The 24,076-nt window shown below is 35.9% G+C and overlaps 1 protein-coding gene across 3 annotated transcripts in view; it reads right to left on the reverse strand.

The window, feature by feature from the left end:
• Positions 1–24,076, reverse strand: part of MTBP (MDM2 binding protein) — an 81,032-nt gene that overhangs the window by 23,451 nt on the left and 33,505 nt on the right. For all 3 annotated transcript variants that reach the window (XM_086695679.1, XM_025922854.2, XM_086695680.1), the window contains exons 12-14: positions 18,798–18,971; positions 17,283–17,390; positions 4,818–4,979 (exon numbers count right to left, since the gene is read on the reverse strand). In XM_086695679.1, the coding sequence (XP_086551805.1) occupies positions 4,818–4,979; positions 17,283–17,390; positions 18,798–18,971 (444 nt within the window). The remainder of the gene's footprint in view (positions 1–4,817; positions 4,980–17,282; positions 17,391–18,797; positions 18,972–24,076) is intronic.

Consider the following 24,076-nt stretch of genomic DNA (forward strand, 5'->3'; position numbering starts at 1 on the left):
GCTTATCTTTCTAGTTACTATGTTACAATGAACGAACACAGAGATTGCTAAAACATCACAATTCTCATCAAAAACCTAAAGAGACAGCTTCCATTCAAATGATAAATTATTAGTACATCAAAACTATTTAACACTGGAAAAATTACTAACTGTACTACTTTTGGGATTCCAAAACTATCTTATTTAAAAAAATTTTTTTGAACTATTACACACTGTTCTAATAAATTAACTGAAAATTAATGGACATCAGTTGTTTGACGAACCATCAGCTCTGACAAAAATACCCATTTTATACTTTGGGGGTCTTACAAAACGATGATTTAGTAAAGGAGTTTTTACATACGAGAAAGAAAAAAAATAAACATAAATGAAAATAGAAGCCAATTACATGTTCTTTTCCCTTTATTTATTAAGCTATTTAACCTTGAACATTTTAAAATATCTTTAATTACTACAGTGGATGGTTCCCAGCAAACACCATCCAAAAATACCACTTCTCATTTCTTAAGGGTACTGAAATATTTTACACAGCAGTAGCTTTATAATGAAATAATCTACTTTTTAATGTTGACATGGCTTTCCACTAAAAGTATAAAGAAAATATCATTAGCAGATCTGAACATTTACACGCTGAGTTCACAAAAGAATACAAGAATGTTAAATAAAAGTAAACATTATTGTTCCTAAATATTACAATATAATTAATTGTTCACTCCAGCTACACAATTTACATAAATATAAATGACAGAGGCTAAACAAACATTCAGATGCACTTTTGGGGAATAATCTAATTGAATTCTTACAGTAAAATAAGACACAATATTTTATCTTTGTGGCAGTCAGGACACCAGGACATGCTGACAACCAAAAAGCACAAAAAGGGCCTCCGAGAAACCAAGAACATTGCTTCTTTAAAAAAAAAGTGTTTTACTTTACAGGAGAAAAAAAGAAATAAAAGTGATTCTATAGGGAAATAGGGATTCAAAACCTTCCCTACACATATCACAGCAAACAAAAAGGAAGTAATACTGCAGATGATAATATGTGGATAGTAATATAGGCCATTATAACCTGACATACATAAATATGAATAGATCACAAAGAAAAGGTTATATTGTAATTGGCATATTCTGTTTAATAAAGCAAGAATTATAAACACATACTAGGAGATTCTTACTAAAATATTTGAAATAATAAAACTGTGATCTTATAAAATTACCTAGAAAACCCATTTATACAGTGTGTTTATGTCCCCAGTGGTCTGAGGTGAAGGAGACAGTTACTGCATTTTGGAGTTCAGATATCACATTTGGCACTGTAAGTTTTTAGCAACTCTGTGGCAATGATTATATAAAATGGTTAGATCAAGACATTTTCTCCATGCTGATTTTTATTTGTTATATATGCTAGAGATTTTATAAAAAAAAAAAAAAAAGAAAGAAAGAAGAAAGAAAAAGAAAGCAGATCAATAACTCTAACAATTGTCAATAATTCCTAATGAGCGTGGTTGTTAAACAATGGGTCACAATATGAAACATGATTGACCTATTGCTTCCTTTGCTGTATAATTCACATATAGATGTATTTACTGAAACAAAAGCTACAAAGAATGTTAAAAATCAAAACTTCATTCTTTTTTTAAAAATTTTTTTTTTTTCAACGTTTTATTTATTTTTGGGACAGAGAGAGACAGAGCATGAACGGGGGAGGGGCAGAGAGAGAGGGAGACACAGAATCGGAAACAGGCTCCAGGCTCTGAGCTATCAGCCCAGAGCCTGACGCGGGGCTCGAACTCACGGACCGCGAGATCGTGACCTGGCTGAAGTCGGACGCTTAACCGACTGCGCCACCCAGGCGCCCCTCAAAACTTCATTCTTAGAGGAGTCATGTTCAAACATATAACCTGTCAAATTTCAGTTCGGGCTCCAAAAAAAAATAAAAAAAAAAAAAAAAAACAACAAACTTCAAGGTTTCTTTCATTTGTTCAACATTATTTGGGGAGAAATGAATTCCTATGTGCCAGGTACTGTACTAAGCTCTAGGGTATTGGAGACAGTAAGCAGGCACACTCCTCATTCTCAAAGAACATATGGTTCAGAATAAAGACACACAATTAATAAAAAATTACATACATAGTATATAATTTAAAATGTAAAAAATAATTCAAAGAAAGATACAGAAAATGAGTACAAAAGGAATCAACTTAAAGTGAGGAAGGTCTGGGAAAACCTTTTTCAGGAAGTTAACATTTAAGTCAAAGTCTGAAGAATGACTGTCAATTCATCAGGAAAAGACTGGGAGAAAAGTATTCCAGAAGGAGGATACTGCATGTATATAGTTCCCGAGATGGAAAGGGATGTGATGTGCTCAAGGAACGGAAAGACTCTCTGTGGTACTAAGGAAACAGAAATGTGACACAGGAGGAAGCTAGAATTCTAGAAGCTAGTATGAGGGCAGACATCATGTAGGGTTTTTGTAAGCCATGTTAAGGATGACACATTCTATGTATAATGGAAAGTAATGGCAAAGGTTTGAGCAAAGGAGTGATATAATCTGATTTACATTTTAAGATGAGCACCCCATAACTCAGTGTGTTAATAGTGTCCTAGAACTTGACTTTGTATGGGTAACTAGAAGATACATATCCTTACTTGCAAAAAAACAATTATTTCAGCCCTTCCTACCTTCCAACTGTTATCTCCTGTACAAATCCTCTGATTAGGCCAACTTCTCTCTCTTGGTCTCAGTTTGCCCTTTCTTACCTCCATGACTCTGGGTATATTACTTCTTCTCCCTGGAAAATCCAATCTTCTCCGCTCTCTCTAGAGCCCATGAATCACTCAAGACCTACATCAGAGTCCCTTGGCTCCTAACAAAGTGTTCTGTGACTATCCTACCCTTGTTATATTCCTTTCCTCTAAACTCACATTCATTAACTTAAAAACTAATATATGGCACTTCATACCAGACAACTTTCTTTTTTTTTGTCTATTTTTTTATTTTTTTCAATATATGAAATTTATTGTCAAATTGGTTTCCATACAACACCCAGTGCTCATCCCAAAAGGTGCCCTCCTCAATACCCATCACCCACCCTCCCCTCCCTCCCACCCCCATCAACCCTCAGTTTGTTCTCAGTTTTTAAGAGTCTCTTATGCTTTGGCTCTCTCCCACTCTAACCTCTTTTTTTTTTTTTTCCCTTCCCCTCCCCTACGGGTTTCTGTTAAGTTTCTCAGGATCCACATAACAGTGAAAATATATGCATACCAGGCAACTTTCTAAGCAATTTATAAATAATTCATTTAATCCTCATAACAACCTTTGTCATTTCCGATTTAAATATTAAAAATAACTTGAAGCTCAGAGAGGTTAGAAAACTTGCCCAAAGTCATATAGCAAGTAAGCTGCAGAGCGGCTTCCACCTTGTTAGTCTGGTTCCAGAGTCCATGATGCAACCAAGAACCTATGTCTCTTTATTGAACATATCCCCCATTTACAAGGAACCTTACACTGTCTCCAACATCTTTGACATTACTCTGCATTGCTATTGAACTTTGTTACTGATACGTAACGATGATGATAATGATAATACAAATAACAGCTCACAGGTTTTTGGAATCCATTGTGTTGCTTATGCATCAACTCATCTACTCCTCGCAATAACCCTAGTAAGTGGGTGATATTAATCCCATTTAAAACATGAGGAAACAGAAGCATGAGGAGGCGGAAAAACTGCCCAAAGACATTCAGCTAACAAGCGACAAAACTCAGATTTGAGCCCTGGCACTCTAGCTCCAGGGCCTGGGCTCTTGAAATGTCACAGCATGCTGTATTTGCATTTTGCTTTCAAAACAGATCATAAGCCACAAAGTTTTTGTGTACCTTTATGGTGTCAAAAACAGAAAACTCATTCAACAAACATTACTGTTAACTTGATTCTTTGGTCATTTTCTTATTAACCTATGGAATAAAAAAGGATTCTCATGGAATAAAAACAAAAAATTATCCTGGACTTTTAAAATGCTAGGCAATCACCAAATGCTTTCTTGTTAGATCCTGTAAAGCTTCACTCCATTCAAATTCATCACAAGAACAGGAACCAGGAAAATAGGAAAAAAATGCAAATGAATACAGAAATGATATCCTGCTCCTTCAGTGAAGTCTGGTGACTGTTCCTGCTACAATGAATGGCAAATGTGGAGCATCTTACTGTATATAGTTTTAACTATAGTAAATTTACTGCGTAGGTCCTACTATTCTTATCTTATAAAAACGTAACTTAATAGAAATCCACCCTTTCTAGTCGCTTCGTAAAAGCATTAAGAGGAACCACCTTAAAATGCTTCTCCCTCTGCTCAAAAACCTCCTTAAAGAAAGGAGTGATTGGGATGCCTGGGTGGCTCAGTCAGTTAAGCATCTGACTCTTAACTCAGCTCAGGTCATGATCTCACCATTTGTGAGATCGAGCCCCATGTCGGGCTCTGTGCTGATGGCATGGAGCCTGCTTGGGATTTTCTCTCTCTCCCTCTCTCTCTGCTCCTCCCCTGCTTGCCACACACACACATGCATGAGCTCTTTCTCTCTCAAACAAACTTAGAAAAAGAAAAGGAGTGATCAGAAACTTTTTAATATTCAAATGATGAGAAATAGTTCATCATATATACACACCATACTTGACTATGCAAATATATATCACTAATTAAATTTACAAGATACATCTTGATTTGACCAACATTTTATTAGTTTTAATGATAAATCACTATAATAAATGCCAAACATACAAAAAGAACCAATATTTAAACCAACAAAAAACTTACCATTTGACATATCGGAGGTTTTAATTTTGTCTGTCTTTATTGAAATTGTTTTAGGAAGAAAAGCATCAAAATGATCTACAAAGTGTTCCCTTGTGAGTACTAACAGATTTTTGAGTTCATCAACAGAAACTACTTCAGGCTGCTTTGCCAACTTTCTCCTTTCTGTAAGACAACAAAACAATATAATTAACCATATGCCTATTATTTTAAAGCCTCTCTAGAAGTACATCCACTACTCTTTCATGGGAAATGTTTTCAAAAGTAAAATAGTTGAATTTCTCCAGCAAATCAACAGGCCTATTTTCCTTTTAATCCCATTTGTAGGTAATGACAGAATTTCCAGTTATGTGAGATAAACAAAACTAGAATAATCTGTTAATGCCAACAAGTGATAAATGGTAAATATATAGTTTACAAGTTTTCAGAATATATTGCAGACCATTAAGGACGTTGGTGTTTATGTGAAAATAAGAACTGTAAGACTCTCAGTTACATGTGGTCACTTGACCAATTCCATCTATTTCTTCTCCTTCCTAAAACCTAAATCTACAACAAAGGAATAAAAAAAGGTCAACAAAAGCAGAAACAATTAATAATGACAGTTTTTGACATTTTAGAAGAAGAGACGATGGTGGAACAGTAACTGAGTTGGTACCGGACAGGAAGGGTCCACTGGGTGCCTACAAAAGCACTACTATGTGGTATTAGAAGACGATGGTGAGATCCAGGTTAAACTAGGACTGGACGCATGGATGTTTAGAAAAGGAGGAGACAACTAAATAAAGGTCTTCACCCCACCCTCCGCCCCTCACAGCCAGGAGGCTGTTCTCATTTTGGGGGGAGGAAGCTGAAAAAGAGTCCCAGCCTACTGGTGTCATCAGGCACACCGAAAGGTAGCACTGAAGCTGGGGCTAAAACTGGGGGATTAAATAGAGGTCTATATACTGAAAGGTCCAACTCCAAGTGCTGTAGCCAGAAAGCTAGGAGGTATAAATGCTTCCCAAGAAAGATGAAAGGATTCCGCTTTTTAAAAACTGAATGCCCCCAGAGAAAAGAGCTTGGTCCTGATATTGAGGCAGAGGTAGGGACAGGAGCTCACAAGCAAAATGTTGACTTGTCACTCCACCACTTTACAAGTACAGCTTGCCAGACAGTATATTAGACTAAAGTCCACAAAGCTTCCCATTTAAAACAGGACAGACAGAAACGAGTAACTAGACATTTAAGAAAAGGTGTTGAGGAGAGCAGGGACTCTGCATTTCCACGGTCTTATGTTTACACATGTAAGACTTTAATTCAGTAACACCTGTAGCTTCCTTCTCCCAGCTGTCACTCTTTGAGCTAGTCTGGAGAAGAAACAAGGCATTTGTTGATCAGATCCTTCTCCCCAACCTTCCTCTGAGCTGGCAGGTTCTCAGAATTTATGCTCTCTGCAATGTGATAAGGGCCCTGCCCCAACAGGGCCTAGCTTTTCAGTTGCCTAGCTCTTCATTCAAGAGGGGGGAATTCAATTCTGGGTTATGTATCAGAAAACTCACCTGGCCATAGATCTAAAAAGTCATATCCTTCAATCAAGCTTTTACCTGTTATTTATTTCCATCTGTGTGTTTTTACGTTTATTTCTCAACTGGGTGGGTAAGGAGGTTTATTTATTGCAACCCTCAAAATAGGAAAAAATCTAAGATGAAAAGAAAGACTAACGCAAGCAAAGAGGAAAAAAGAGCCCAGCAGGAAAAAACAAACAAACAAAAAACAAAAAACAAAAAAACATTGCAGAGAACAAAAGAAAGCTTGCTGTCATTAATATTCTCATAGAAATAATCAATGCTTTGATAAAGAACAATTGATGAACAAGAAAAAGACTTTTTAAAATTAAGTACATGAGAACTCAAATTTTAAACATACTATAAAAGGGCTTAAAATAAAATGCCAGATATTGTCCAGAAACTAGAACAAAAAACAATATGGAAATAGGAAAGAAAATTGGGTATTCTGTCCAGAAAAACCAATATAAAATTAATAAAAGTTCTAGAAAGAGAAAAAAAGAGAAAGGAAAAGAAATTCTTAAAGAGATAAAAATTTTCAGATGTAAGAATGTGAATCTTATATTGAAATGGCTCATTGAATGGACAACTTAAAAAACTGGGGGCAGAGGGAGAGAACAGCAAATACATACACACTATGATTCAGAATAAAGCTTCTGGAGATAAAGATTCCAGAACAGAGGAAAATCAAATAAACCAAAAATAAAGCACTACAAAGGATAAAAATAGGCATTAGATTTCTCAATAGGAACACGACCATGTAGAAGACAATAAAGTAACATCTTCAAAATTCCGAAGGTAGACAGTTTTCAACCTAGAAGTATTTATGACTTGTCAATCAAGTAAAGATATTTTCAGGTAAGCAAGAACTCAAAAAAAATTATGACCCATGAACTTTTATTCAAGTAGTTACTAAAAGATAGTCACCAACCAAACAAGGGAGTAATCCAAGAAGGAAGACAAGGGGTCTGGATAAAAGGAGACTCCAAAAGAAGAAAAGAAGAAAAGAGAAGTCTCTAAGAAGTCAAGAGGTCTAAGAAGCAACCTGAACACAACAGAGAAAAATAGTAAACACTCTGGAAAAAAAAATGAAGAGAAATAAAAAGGAACTGTGTTTGAACATATAATGAACTTATTAAGTAGGTAGAAAAATGGTGGAGCCTCTGGAAAAGTAACAATATTTTGCCTGTACAAAAGAATGGGCAAATAAAAATTATCATCCACATCATAAGAAAAACAAAGATTATACAAGAGAGGTAATTATCATCATATATTGCAAGACTCAGTGGTAAACTTATTTATATAGTGATAATAATGTTAAAACTAAACACTGACCAAAATTCATGACTTCACTGTAAAGGGTGGAAAGAGAAAGCGAAGGTGATATGAGAAAGCTAAGTCTTTATCTTCTGTGTTAGATGCCAAGATAATGTCTGAAACTGGCAAATCAAAAAATAGCATACACACATTACTTAAAAAACTAGAGGAAATGTTAGGAAAACCAGTTGGCAGAGTTGAGGGTAGCTCTCTACAGACAAAGACTGAAAGATGGGGAGGAAAAGGGAGAGTATTGATGGTTTCTACATGAAGTTTTCAATACCATTTGCATTTTAAATGATACCCATGTATTACTTTTGTCAAAACATTACATTTTTTTAAGGTTTATTTCTTTTGAGAGAGAGAGGGTGAGTGGGGAAAGGGCACAGAAAGAGGGAGAGAGAGAATCTCAAGCAGACTCCGTGCTATCAATTCAGAGCCCAATGAAGGGCTCGGTCTCCTGAACCATGAGATCATGACTTGAGCCAAAATAAGAGTTGGACACTTAACTGACTGAGCCACCCAGGCGCACCCAAAATATTACATTTTTTTTTTTTATTTAAAAAAAATTTTTTTTTTCAACGTTTATTTATTTTTGGGACAGAGAGAGACAGAGCATGAACGGGGGAGGGGCAGAGAGAGAGGGAGACACAGAATCGGAAACAGGGTCCAGGCTCCGAGCCATCAGCCCAGAGCCTGACGCGGGGCTCGAACTCACGGACCGCGAGATCGTGACCTGGCTGAAGTCAGATGCTTAACCGACTGCGCCACCCAGGCGCCCCAAAATATTACATTTTTAAAACACTTCTGAACTAATAGCATTTTCTTCTATAATAGTAAATTGTAAATTCATAGAATTCAACTCAACATTTATGGAGTTTATTGTCTACAAAGCACTGTGCTGTGCTCTTGGACACAGAGGATTAAAGTCCAGAACATTATCACATGAGGTCGACACATAAATAATGTAAGAGAGTAGGCTGAGAAGAAAGTAGCCGGTCTAGAGATTCTACTTGAGAACATCAGCTTTACAACAATGTCTCTGCAAACTCCCACCCTACCAACGTGGATATTGCTAGGATCATTCCAGTTGTGATCCAAGGTGGTTCCTGCACTCAAGAACATTAGTAATGGTAAAGTAAGATTATAAAATATGCTGCTGTTATTACAACTTCTTAGTGAGAAATAAAAAGCTTCATTTCTTTTTATTTTTTGCACAATCTGCTGGGAGTCATTCTAAAATTAAAAGTTATCAGTGGTTTGTTTGCACATGAAAGATGCACAATAGGTAATATGCTTCAGAATTTAGCTGTACATTTTTATTGACATTAAAAATAAACTTAAATCATGAACCTGACCCATTCTTATTAAAACAGTCAATTACGTTACAACATTGGGCTATCTTGAGAGCAGGGCAGAATTCCTTCTGGCCTTGAGGACTGAGAAATAGAAAGAGGGAACAGATGAAATTTAACAGGATTATGAGCAGCATAATTTACCTATACAAAAAACCTCTGCATAAATGAGTTTGCACACAAGTGTCAAAAGTTTAGGGAGAAAAACATTGGACTGAAGCCTAAAAATGAATCAGCAAAAGAATGCTATTCATAAAAAAAGATAGCAATAACTTAGTATTTACTAAAGAAAAAATATAGACCAGAATATTCAAAAGTACCAGAGACTGAGTGTTAATCAGGTTTCTACTAGGTTCTATAAATTTAAAAAAGAAGTGGGAAACTCAAAGTAATGGCTGCAGTACTGGAGCAAAATGACAAGACTGTTGCTGTTTTGGCACTTGTATCATACTGAACAATCTTATTCAAAAATTGTCCAGCATTCCTAAATTGCTTCTTTAACAATCAGTGAAATAAGATATTTAATACTTCCCAATGCAAGAAGCTATAAGTTACAAAAAATCAAGTAAACATGAATTATAAAATTGTAAGTATTCTAATAGTATTAAGTATAATTTTAAAAATAAATAAAATTACTGAAGTAATTATTAAAAAACTAAACCAAAACAGAAATTTTATTTGACTTTTGTGTTATTGTAAAAAACAAAGTGTCTCAATTAATGCATGTGTATTTTTATGTAAACTCTTCCAGTTACTCTCTCTGATTCAGTACTAATCAGAGAACCACTGGGGATATTATAAGTCTACTCTATGACTTGTTGATAATTTTGAAAAAATCTTCCAGAACAACTTTTTGTTTTTCAGCAAAGGCTATAATCTTTGTATTGATACTGAATTGTTGATTTTTTTCCAAAGAAAGCTGCTCCTATTACGTTAGTTTTCACCATGTAAATTAATTAACTATACTACTTTTGATACTTTTATATGTATATTTCACTTCTTTGAAAGTCACTGAAATACACTCAGACATTTTACATTAGAAACTTTGTTTTGCTGTCATTTTCTTGTCTTTAGAGATACAGGAGTTCTGAAAAGATGCAACTTTACCCCAAATTTTTAATCCAGTATTGACTCTGGGTACAGGAGAGATTGGTTCAGCAAGTATTTCCACCATAAATTAACTGGATCATTAATATTCATCAATTTCATGCTTTGGATTGCAAATTGGTCATTTCCTGGATATGCTCTGAGCTGGTTTCTCTAGCAACTACTAGCTATATGGCTTCCTTCAGCTTCAGGCTCCCCACCATCCTCGCGCTTCACCCAAAGCTGTGGCATCTTTACAGCTATGGCTGGCACAGCTCAGCTGCACGTGGCCCTTCCACATTTTCAGCGTTTATTCCGTACTTCTGTCTGCTCTTCCCCCCACCCCCACCCAGAGCTTCCAATCACACCTGCAGGCAGCAGTCTAGGTATAGCTTTTAGTATTTCCCTTCTGGCCCAAACAGGGGGGTTAACTCTTCCTACCTAAAGGAGAAATGCATCAGCTTCAGAGAGCTGCCTATTCCACTCTGGCAATCTTTCTGGTTGGAAGGGTAAGGAAGAGACGCAACGATGGAGAGGGGCGATATGGAGGGAACAGAATTTTAAAGAGCTGCAGAAGGCCCATGGTAAAAAAGTAGGGGCTGAAGAGGGATTTAGCAGGGGCAGAACAAAGTTAAGAAGTGAGTAATACTGTAGGCTGATGTTTGAAATAGGGGTTTTCCAGCCACAACAATACTATTCCAGTATTTTTTTTCCCTTGGTTGTAACAGGTACTACTTTTTATTGAAACTGATTTGCCTTTCTAACTATATTTTCCTTGAGCTAATATCATTTATATAATTAAAAAAATAAATCAGTGGTTGGAGTTTAAGACTACAGAATTACCCTGATTTGTCCAACTGAAAAAGTAGGTAACTCTTACAGAATAATTGAGACGAAGTATTCTAAAATTATTTTTCATTGAATAAAACAGCCTACTGAATTCAAGATGTTTTTTAAATGCTTTTAAAGAAAAGAATGGATACTTTTTATTTTATACTATATCCACTTAATCCTAATATCACATTTTTTCTATATGCAACTAATGAGGCCTCACAATTTGAGTCAACTTCTTAAAAATTCTTTATCAATTAGTTTAAAATAAGTTCATATTAGGTACTAATGAATAAGACTGATAGATGACTAATGAATGTTAACACTGATATTAAGTTAACATTTATTAATAGAAGTAAAACCTTAAACTATGACCATTGGAAAAAGTGTTACTTTCCTGAATAAGAAAAATCCATAAGGCTAACTTCACTCAGTATATGAAATGAATTTTTATTAACAGTCATGGTTAAAGTCTCAATGGTTAAAGAATCAATGCTCAAGATAACAGTAATTTCTCTGTAGTTGCATTTCTTTCTATTTGCAGTCTCTATCCTCCTGTTACAACCAAAAATATATAACAAGAAATTTTATAAAAAGGTCTAGAGACAAAAGTTAAAGTTAGGTACGATGGCAGAGCAGCATGGAAGTTCTGTTTCTCTTGTCCCTGAAATGCAGCCAAATCATCACAAAACCATTTTGCACACCTAGAAAATTGATCTGAGGATTAACACAACAATCTGCATTAACTTGAGCCACAGAACTCGGCAGGAATTTACCCAAAACAAAGAACAGGAAGAAATGACAGCCAGGGACTTAATCAACACAGATATAAGAAAGATGTCTGAACCTGAATTTAGAATCACGATAATAAGAATACCAGCTGGGGTTGAAAAAGCATAGAATCATATGTCCCTTTCTGGACATAAAAGAAGTAAAATCTAGTCAGGACAAAATTTAAAATGCGATACTGAGGTGCAATCTTGAATGGTTGCCACGGCAGCAAGGATGGATGAAGCAGAGCATCAAATCAGCGACACAGAAGACAAACTTATGGAGAACAGTGAAACAGAAAAAAACAGGGAAATTAAGGCAACAGAGCACGATATGAGAATTAGAAAACTCAGTGACTCATTAAAAAGGAATAACATCTGAATCATAGAGGTCCTGGAGGGATGAAGAGAGAGAAAAAGGGGTAGAAGTTTTATGTGGGCAAATCATAGCAGAAAAGTTCCCTAACACGGAGAAAGACACGGACATCAAAATCAACAAAAAACGACCATCAGCAAGGGATATCAGTCAAATTCACAAAATACACAGACAAGGAAAGAATTATGAAAGTAGCAAGGGAAAAAAGTCCTTAACCTGTAAGGTAAGACAGATCAGGTTCATAGCAGACCTATCCACAGAAACTTGGCAGGCCAGAAAGGAGTGGCAGAATATATTCAACGTGCTAAACCAGAAAAATATGCAGGCAAGAATTCTTTATCTAGCAAGGCTGTCATTCAAAATAGAAGGAGAGATAAAGGGTTTCCCAGACAAACAAAAACTAAAGGAGTTGGTAACCAGTAAACCAGACCTGCAAGAAATTTTAACAGGGACTCTCTGAGGGAAAAGACGAAAGAAAACAAAAAAGACCAAAAGCAACAACGACTAGAAAGTACCAGAAAACACCACCAGAAACTCCTAACTCTATAGGAGTGCCTAACACAATGGCAAGAAGTTCAAATCTTTCAGTACTCACTCTAAATGTCAATGGACTAAAAACTCCAATCAAACACTTCAATCAAAAGATACAGGGTAACAGAATTGATAAGAAAACAAGATCCATCTATATGCTGTTTACAAGAGACCCATTTTAGATCTAACGACGCCTTCAGAATGAAAATAAGAGGATGAAGAGCCATCTATCATGCTACTGGTTGCCAAAAGAAAGCTGGAGTAACCATACTTATACCAGACAACCTAGATTTTAAAATAAAGACTGTAACAAGAGATGAAGAAGGGCATTATATCATAATTAAGGGGTCTATCCACAAGAAGATCTAACAATTGTAAACATTTGTGTTCCCAATGTGGAACACCCAAATATATAAATCAATTAATCAGAAACATAAAGAAACTCATCGACAAGAATATCATAATAGTAGGGGACTTCAACACCCCACTTATAACAATGGACAGATCATCTAAGCAGAAAATCAATAAGGAAACAATGGCTTTGAATGACACACTGGACCAGATGGACTTAACAGATATATTCAGAATATTTCATTCTAAAGCAGCAGAATACACATTCTTTTCCAGTGCACATGGAATATTCTCCAGAATAGATCACATATCAGGACACAAATCAGCCCTCAGCAAGTACAAAAAGATCAAGATCATAGCATGCATATTTACAGACCACAATGCTATAAAACTTGAAGTCAACCACAAGAAAAAATTTAGAAAGACAACAAATACTTGAAGAATAAAGAATATTGTACTAAAGAATGAAGAATGGGTTAACCAAGAAGTTAAAGAGGAAATTAAAAAGTACATGGAAGCCAATGAAAATGATAACACCACAGCCCAAAACCTCTGGGACGCAACAAAGGCATCAAAAGAGGGAAGTATATAATAATCCATGCCTTCCTAAAGAAGGAAAAAAGGTCTCAGATACACAACCTAAGCTTACACCTTAAAGGGCTGGAAAAAGAACAGCAAATAAAACCCAAGCCAGCAGAAGGCAGGAGACAATAAAGATTAGAGCAGAAATCAATGCTATCAAAACCAAAAAAACAGTACAACAGATCAATGAAACCAGAAGCTGACTCCTTGAAAGAATTAACAAAATTGATAAACCCCTAGCCAGTCTGATCAAAAAAAAAAAAAAAAAAAAAAAAAAAAAAGGGAAAATAAATAAATAAATAAATAAATAAATAAATAAATAAAATCAAGAACAAAAGAGAAGAGACCATAACCAACACTGCAGAAATACAAACAATAATAAGAGAATATTATGAGCAATTATATGCCAATAAATTGGGCAATCTGGAAGAAATGGACAAATTCCTAGAAACATATAAACTACTAAAACTGAAACAGGAAGAAACAGAAAATTTGAACAGACCCATAACAAGTAAAGAAATTGAATTAGTAATAAAAAATCTCCCCAAAACAAGAATCCAATTAACACTCTTCTGAAGCTGTTCCAAAAAATAGAAATGGAAGGAAAACCTCAAAAATCATTCTATGAGGCCAGCATTACCTTGATTCCAAAACCAGACAAAGACCCCATTAAAAAGGAGAACTACAGACCAATTTCCCTGATGAACATGGATGCAAAAATTCTCAACAAGATATTAGCCAACCGGATCCAATAATATATTAAAAGCATTATTCACCATGGTACCTGGGATGCAGGGCTGGTTCAATATCCACAAGTCAATCAATGTGATACATCACATCAATAAAAGAAAGGACAAGAACCATATGATCCTCTCAATAGATGCAAAGAAAGCATTTGACAAAATACAACATCCTTTCTTGATAAAAGCCCTCAAGAAAGTAGGGATAGAAGGGTACCTCAAGATCATAAAAGCCATATACAAAAGACCCACTGCTAATATCATCCTCAATGATGAACAACTGAGAGCTTTCTACCTAAGGTCAAGAACATGACACAGATGTCCACTCTCGCCACCAATATTCAACATAATATTGGAAGTCCTAGCCTCTGCAATCAGACAACATAAAGGAATAAAAGACATCCAAATTGGCCAGGAGGAGGTCAAACTTTTACTCTTCACAGATGACACGATACTCTATATGTAAAACCCAAAAGATTCCATCAAAAAACTGCTAGAACTGATCCATGAATTCAGCAAAGTTGCAGGATATAAAATCAACGCACAGAAATCAGCTGCATTTCTATACACCAATAGTGAAGCAACAGAAAGAGAAATCAAGGAATGGATCCCATTTATAATTGCACCAAACCATAAAAATACCTAGGAATAAACCTAACCAAAGAGGAGAAGAATCTATATACTGAAAACGATAGAAAGCTTAAGAAAGAAATTGAAGAAGACACACAAAAAAATGGAAAAATACTTCATGCTCACAGGCTAGAAGAACAAATATTGTTAAAATGTCGATAGTACCCAAAGCAGTCTACATATTGAATGGAATCCCTATCAAAATAATACCTGCATTCTTCATAAGGCTAGAACAAACAATCCTAAAATTTGTATGGAACCAGAAAAGACCCTAAATAGCCAAAGCAACACTGCAAAAGAAAAGCAAAGCTGGAGGCAATCTCGTACTTCAAGATGTATTACAAAGCTGTAATCATCAAGACAGTATGGTACTGGCACAAAAATAGATACTTAGATCAATGAAACAGAATAGAGAATCCAGAAATGGACCCACAAACGTATGGCCAACTAATCTTTGACAACGTAGGAAAGAATATCCAGTGTAATAAAGACAGTCTCTTCAGCAAATGATGTTGGGAAAACTGGATAGCGACATGCAGAAGAATGAACCTGGACCACTTTCTTACACAATACACAAAAATAAACTCAAAATGGATGAAAAACCTAAATGTAAGACAGAAAGCCATCAAAATCCTGGAGGAGAAAGCAGGCAAAAACCTCTTTGACCTCGGCCACAGCAAGTTCTTACTCAACATGTCTCTGGAGGCAAGGAAAAGAAAAGCAAAAACAAACTACTGGGACCTAATTAAGATAGAAAGTTTCTGCACAGTGAAGGAAACAATTAGCAAAACTAAAAGGCAACCGAAGGAACAGGAGAAGATATCTGCAAATGACATATCAGATCAAGGGTAGGTATCCAAAATCTATAAAGAACTTACCAAAATCAACACCCAAAAAACAAATAATCCAGTGAAGAAATGGGCAAAAGACATGAAGAGACACTTTTCAAAAGAAGACATCAAGATGGCTAATAGATACATGAAAAAATGCTCAACATCACTCATCATCAGGGAAATACAAATCAAAACCACAATGATACCACCTCACACCTGTCAGAATGGCTAACATTAACAACTCAGGCAACAACAGATGTTGGCGAGGATGCAGAGAAAGAGGATCTCTTTTGCGTTGCTGGAGGGAATGCAAACTGGTGCAGCCACTCTGGAAAACAGTATGGAGGTTCCTCAAAAAATTAAAACTAAAACTATCCTATGACCCAGCAGTTACATTACTGGGTATTTATCCAAAGGATACAGGTGTGCTGTTTTGAAGGGATGCATGCACCCCAATGTTTATAGCAGTGCTATTGACAATAGCCAAATTATGGAAAGAGCCCAAATGTCCATTGACAGCTGAATGGATAAAGATGTAGTCTGTGTGTGTGTGTGTGTGTGTGTGTGTATACATACAGTATTACTCAGCAATCAAAAAGAATGAAATCTTGCCATTTACAACTATGTGGATGGAACTAGAGGCTATTATGCTCAGCGAAAGTAGTCAGAGAAAGACAAATATCATATAACTTCACTTATATGTGGTACTTAAGATACCATGCAGATGAATATAAGGGAAGGGAGGCAAAAATAATATAAAAACAGGGAGGGGGACAAAACATAACAGACTCTTAAATATAGAGAACAGAGGGTTGCTGGAGGGGTTGTGGGTGTGGGGATGGGCTAAATGGGCAAGGGGCATGAGGGAAGACACTTGTTGGGATGAGCACTGGGTGTTATATGTAGGGGACGAATCACCAGATTCTATTCCTGAAATCAGTATTGCACTATATGCTAACTAACTTGGATGTAAAATAAAAATGAAGGTCTATAGCAATCAGGATAAAAGTTAGGTATCTTTTCCAATATATAGCTAAAGGGAATGAGATACAAAATTTTCCTAAAGAAACGTTTTTATGAATGTTAACAGAGATGTACGAATAAAATACAAAGATTCTAAGTCTGGTGGGAAAAAAGTTGCAGACCATTTCTACTCTGCATTACCCTACCAAGAGTAGTTCTACAAATGAGCATTATACCTAAAAGGCAAAGAATGTGAGAAAAAGTGTGAAGGGTGCCTGGGTGGCCCAGTTGGTTAAGTGTCCGACTCTTGGTTTTGGCTGAAGTCATGATCTCACGGCTTCATGGGTGCAAGCCCCGCATCAGGCTGTGTGCTGACAGTGCAGAGATACTTGGGATTCTCTCTCTCCCTCCCTCCCGCAGTCGTGCTATCTCTAACTCTCTCAAGATAAATAAATTAAATAAACTTTAAAAATGAAATTTAAAAAAAGTACAGCAATAACAATGCATTATTTCTGAACAAGTAAACATTTAATGAAATGTACAAACCATTACTTACTCAGACATTCTTTCAAAGCCAAAGCCTGGACATTAGCTAACTGTTTCTCTCTCTGTATAAGTTGCTCCCCAGAAAAATGTGGAAGTGACAAGAAGTCAAAAGGAAAGCCTGAGAAATAAAAAAAGTCAGTATTAAAGATGTTCTATGACAATAATATTGAGTTCCCAGGAAAGTGTTATTACATAATTTTAAAAAACAAGTCAATTACTCATCTCTGTCTTGCTTATTTCAAAATAAATAATAATTAAGATGCAGAAATTAAGCATACTAAATTATTTTACATTTTAAACTCTAACCAACCTCTTAAATTGAGGGAATTTAGGTAGCAGAACAGAATTTCTTCCATCACATTTTCTTTTACAGGTCAGCTACTCAAGCCAGCCAGTCTCTAAAGATGCTCCCAACAAACTATTCCTGTTTACCTGCTGTGTAGTCTTTCCACAGTGAATCCAGGCTAACCCTATGAAATCAGTAAGGTACTATGGTAAAAGGGACAGTGAATGACTTCTAGGCTAGGTCAAAAAACCCTGAGGCTTCTTAGAACAACTGCTCTACGAAAAGTTGGCAACCATGTAAGAAATCAGACTACCCTGAGACTAAAGTGTCGTGAGGAAGCTCACTGGCTATGAGAAAAGGGCCTGTGAAGAGAACGTCATCCTAACCCATCTCATCTGCTCCGTCATCCTAATCCAGGAGCCAAACATGTGGCTGAAGAAGCTGTCTTATACAACAAGCTGCACAAAGTCTTCAAGTGGATGGAGTCTCAGCTCTAAGTGGGACTTCAAAATAGAACCATCCGGCTGTGCCCAGTCAACCCACAGGACTACAAAACATAATAATAAATAGGCATTTTGAAGCTAAACTTGGAGTGGTTTGTCATACAGGGATGGATAATCGAAATGTAGAAAATGAAAAGAAAAAAAAAAGATGGGCAATAAAACAGACTAAGATTCTTGAGAGGAAGTAAAAATGAAATATAAATTGTAGAAAAATAATATGTGTGTAAAGTGGAAAACACTGAAAATTTCTTATTTAGCACTGAAGTCTGACCTACTAAATTTTACTAGGTAGAATGAAAAGGGGCTTAATTTAGAGTACAGACTCTAAATTGTTCAAATATGCTATTGTATGTTTGAAATAAAAGGCAAATTGAGAGCGAAATGGAGTTTGGGGAAAATAAGTTCATTAAAAACCACATAAGGGTTTTTTTTGTTTTTAAAAAAAAAATTTTTTTTTTTAACGTTTATTTATTTTTGAGACAGAGAGAGACAGAGCATGAAAGGGGGGAGGGGCAGAGAGAGAGGGAGATACAGAACCTAAAGCAGGCTCCAGGCTCCAAGCCATCAGCCCAGAGCCCAACGCGGGGCTTGAACTCACGGACCGCGAGATAGTGACCTGAGTCGAAGTCGGACGCTTAACTGACTGAGCCACCCAGGCGCCCCCTAAAAACCACATAAGGTTTAACTACATATACAAACAAATATAAAACGTTTTCCACCTGAAATCAACACTTACTCAGTTTGGCTTCTTCTGTCTTTGCTTTCATCTTTCCATGAATGAAACGGAGTGCAAATGAGCCATTGATATGGTTGGCTGAGTGAATCAAGGTGGCTTTACATTTTCTCTTGCCAGCACCTTGTAACAGGAGATAATAGCTGGAGCACTCACCTTTCACTTCAACATCTGGAACTAAGCAAAAACAACTATCTTGTGAAGTATGTGAAAATTCAGCATGCAACACCACAGAAGCATACATTTGACCCATAGGGTATAATGACTTTCTATGTTATTTGAAAACAAGCCGTTATGCAATACATTTCGGGTAGCACTTGTCCATTTAACTCAGCAAAATGAAAGCAGAGAATCGTAACAAAAAGGATGCAAAGCATAAACACTGTACTTTAAATTAAACTCTGTACTCATTCATTAGCTTTTGATATGGCCTACTAGAGTTCCATGGTATGTTTCTTCTATGACCCCACTATAATGTATCAACTACTATTTCCAGCTTCTATTTCTTTAAAATGGAATAAACTGACCCCTGCGAGCACACACAATTCAGGTGGTGGGAGCAGAAGTGCACAGATACACTTCAGGGTAGCTTTTTGGTCCTTGCAGTGGCATCCATTATGTATTTTACAGAGGAAATGGAGAGCATTCATTAATCTGGCCCACCAGTTATGTGAAGGTCAGTTAAGACAGCTTCTTGTATATTTTAAAAACAAATCAAGTGAGGGTTATAGCGAAGGTCAAAGAAAAACTGCGAAGCCTTTGAGATTAAAAATAGAAGTAGAGTCCCTTTTTGTTGAAGATGGTGAATTAGAAATAAGCATTTATTTTCACCGTCTCCTGAAATTCCACAAAATGAGAATAAAGAGATTTTTTAAATAGCACAAATCTACAAGGACTAATATCTGATAGAAGAGACAACAACAACTGATTTTAAAAGCAGGAAAGCAGATGAATAATTGGTAACAGACTACTGAGGAAGCTGAGAAAAGATAAACAGTGGAGAAAACTTAGAAGCAACATAATTTATACCACAAACCCTGACAAGACTCTGGGATGATGGTCCCAGATGGCACTGGAAGCAACGTGAAGGTGAAATAGGAAAACAGGTCGAAGTCTGTGAGAAGCAGTTTGGCATCCTGACCATTCTGTATTCTATTGAGGCACATGATTGTCCTGCCCCAGCCCAGAAGTCTAGTGGTTTACTCCCTGGAGAAAGTAACACAAGCTGCCTCTGGCCTGAGAGCTACTGGACAGAGAGTATGGTTAGAGTTAATTATCAGTGCATTAAGTAAGTACTTGTATACTGAATATTGAGACCTTTTACACTTCTCTATCTACCTGACTTCTAGAATTTTGGAAGCTAGATAACAGAATTGAGCTTTCTTTTGGAAATATGGTCAGTCCTAGAGGAAAGACTAAAGAATGCCAATGTTGGTGTCAGCTAGGTTCCCCGTTGAGATCACCCTAAAATGAAGATCACAGTCAACAAGCTACAGCCATGCATCCAAATTTTCCCATTAGTTTTCTGGTACTATCTCTTAAATGTGAGCAGGCAGCCAAACATCATAGGACCTCAAGGAAAGTTGTTAGTATGAAAACCAGATGCCAAAATAAACAGAAAACAAGTGACTTACAGGAAACAAAGAATATGCAGTAAAAAGAAATCACACACACACACACACACACACACACACACACACACACACACCCCTAAACCAAACATCCAATCAGGTCACTAGAATCCTCAGAATAGATACTGTATCCATTAAATAAGAACAGAAAATTGTAAGAACATTAAATAATAAAGAGCTCGTGGAAATGAAAAATAAGAAAGCACAGATCTATATTTCACCTAAAAGGTTAGAAGAAAAAGTTCAGTGAATCTACAGAATGTAGAGTAAAAAGACAAAGAAATGGAAAATAGTAGAGGAAGAGAAAAAGAGACAGACACACAAACCAGGAATAACATCTAAACAAGAGTAACAGAAGTGAGAAAAAAAAAAAAAAAACAGAGGAAAGGAAATTATCAACAAAATCATTTTAAGAACATTTTCCCCAGTAAAAAGACAAGCTTCCAGGCATGCTGAGAGCCCAAAAAAAGAATAAAAACAGACCCACTAAAGTGCATCATCATGAAAATTCAGAAGACTAAGAACAAATAGGTTCTACAAAATTCCAGTGAAAATATGGGCTTCCTATTAAAAAAAAAAAAAAATCAAGAATGAGAACAGCACTAGAATTCTAAACAACAGCACTAAAAGCTGGAACATAATGGAGCAATACCTTCAAAATTTCAGGAAGATTTTAGAAAATATGCTCCACCAAAATGGGGGAGAAAAGAAAGAAACAGGAAGATTAAAGGATCCAGCCACCAAAAAAGAAAGGGCAAAAGAAATTTCTATGATGATGAAAAAATAGTCTTTTAAACCCAAAGCTATGGAACAAATCTAGAGAGTAAAACCAACCAATCTTGATTAGGCAGGTTATATAGATCTGGAAGAGATTTCTTACATATATATGATTGATGGGATACTTAATGTGCTCAAAGGTACTGAACTCAGTTTTACCACTGGAGGAAGGCTTTGTGACTGGATAGAAAAAAAGAATCATTGACTCTAGGTAAAACAGAATAATGCACAGGACAGGAAAATAAGATATATTACATGGCTCAACTGTGAAGAGTGATTACATACTCATAATAATTAAAACTATGAATATTAATTTACAATTACTGGGAGGATAGGGAAGTGAGAAGAATGTGAGTGTGTGGTAGGGGTGAAGAAACTTAGAGGAATCACACTTCCCTGTTTGAAAACTTACTACAAAGCTACAGTACAGAAGACACTGAGGCACTGGTATAAGGACAGACATACAGATTAACAGAATTCAGAGGCCAGAAATATACTCTCACATATACAGTCAAATGATTTTTATTTATTTATTTATTTTTGAGAGAGAGACAGAGAAAGTGCGAGAGGGGGAGGGGCAGAGAGAGGGAGAGTCCCGAGCAGGCTCCACAATGTCAGTGCAGAGCCAGATGCAGGGCTGGAACCCACTAACTGAGATCCTAACCTGAGCCAAAGCTGGACGTTTAACCAACTGAGCCACCCAGGCGCCCATACAGTCAAATGATTTTCAACAAAGGTGCCAAAACAAGTTGAAGGAGAAGGAACAGTCTTTTCAACAAATGCTCTTGGAACACATGAACATCCAATATGCAAAAGAACAAAGTTGAACTCCTATCCATCCACCTCTCAGTGGATTAATTAATATACAAAAAATTATACAAAAATTAATTCAAAATGGATCATAGATATACATTTAAGAGCTAAATTTTAAAACTCTTACCATAAAAAAAGGCATCAATCTTCATGACCTTGGATTAGGCAATGGTTTGTTAAATAAGAGACCCAAAGCACAAAAAACAAAAGAAAAAAAAATAAAAAGTTGAATTTCACCAAAATTAAGAACTTTTGTGCTTCAAAGTACATCATCAAGATAATGAAGAGTCAAGCCGCTATGGACCTGGGGTAATAATGATATGTCAATGCAGGCTTGTCATTTGTAACAAATGTACAATTGGGGTGGAACGTTGGAAACAGGGGAGGTTACATGTTTGTGAGGACATGGGCTATATGGAAACTGTACTTTCTGCTTAATTTTGTGGAGTATTGAAAACTGCTCTAAAAAAATAAAGATTATTAATTTAAAAAAGAAGTACCCATATGGCAAGGCTGCTGTGAAGACGATTAAATGCGAGATGCTATGTGGAAAGTGCTTAGATCATTGACATATCCTAATTATTCAGTAAATATTACTAATTCATAAAAAAAAGTCAATCTGCAGAATAGAAGAAAGTATTTGTAAATCATATATCTTATAAGGGATTTGTATCTAGAATATATAAATAGCTCCACAACTACAATAATAAAAAGACAACTAACTCAATTAAAAACCGAGTAAAGGATCTGCATAGACATTCCTCCAAAGATATATACAAATGGCCAATAAGCACATAAAGATGTTCAGCGCCATTAACCAACAAGGTCCTGTAAATCAAAACCACAAAGAGATACCACTTTACCTCCCTTGGATGAATATAACAAAAAATATAGACAATACCAGGTATTGATAAGAATGCAGAGAAAATGGAACTCTTATAGACTGCTGGTGGGAATATAAAATGGTACAGCTACTTTAAAAGTTAGGCAATTCCTCAAAAGCTAAACATATAATTAACACATAACTCAGCAATTCCACTCTCAGGTTTATATCCAAAATAATTTTAAACATATGTGTTCACGCAAAAACATGTACACAAATATTCACGGCAGCATTTACAACAGCACAAAAGAATCAACAGCTAAAGTGTCCGTCAACTGATGTGTAAATAAATAATGAGTGATACATCCAAATGACAGAGTAGTATTCAGCAATAAAAGGGAATGAAGTATTGGTATGAAGAAAAACAAAGGTAAACCTTAAAAATATTATGCTATATGTGTGTATACACACACACACACAGGAAAAAGAAATTTGTGTAATTAAAAAAAATTTTTTTAGGTTTTATTTGTTTTGTGAGAGAGTGAGAGCGAGCTTGAGCAGGGGAGGGGCAGAGAGAGAGAAAGAGAGATTCCCAAGCAGGCTCTGTGATGTCAGCACGGAGCCCGACATGGGGCTCCACCTCATGACTCGTGAGACCATGACCTGAGATGAAATCAATAATTGGATGCTTAACCAACTGAGCCACCCATGTGCTCCAAAACTACTGTAATTTTATTACAACAGTTCATTTCACAGATGAACATACTGTGGCTTAAAGCTTATCCTCCGAAACATGCAGGAAGTACAAAAATAAATTTATGCAATTAGTGTGCAACAGACATTAATACCGTTCATAAACATCAATTTTAGAAAAGAAATTTAAATAAAGGTTATTAGAAAGATAAAACACTTGTTACCAGTTGCATTTGAAACTAAGATTTGCCAAGAGTTATAGTGACTTTTTTTTTATAGTGACTTTTAATTCATTTACCAACTCAGCACTTTGCCAATTCAAGTTATGTGTATCTCTTCAACCCATGACATCCTTTCCACATTGATTGTAAATTCCATCACCTTTATTAGCATTTTAATCACAGAGGCCTGTAATTACAACAATCTTATTTTCCTCAAAAGAAAAATATTTATTTTAAAGAACTCCCCTGACCATGATTATGCAGTCATTTAAAAAATGTTGTTCCAGATTTGGTAGGTGTTAATTGAAGGCTTATTAAATAACT

Source organism: Puma concolor, chromosome F2 (assembly GCF_028749965.1).
Source record: "Puma concolor isolate L17-30 chromosome F2, mPumCon1.1.hap2, whole genome shotgun sequence".
Lineage (NCBI taxonomy): Eukaryota > Metazoa > Chordata > Mammalia > Carnivora > Felidae > Puma > Puma concolor.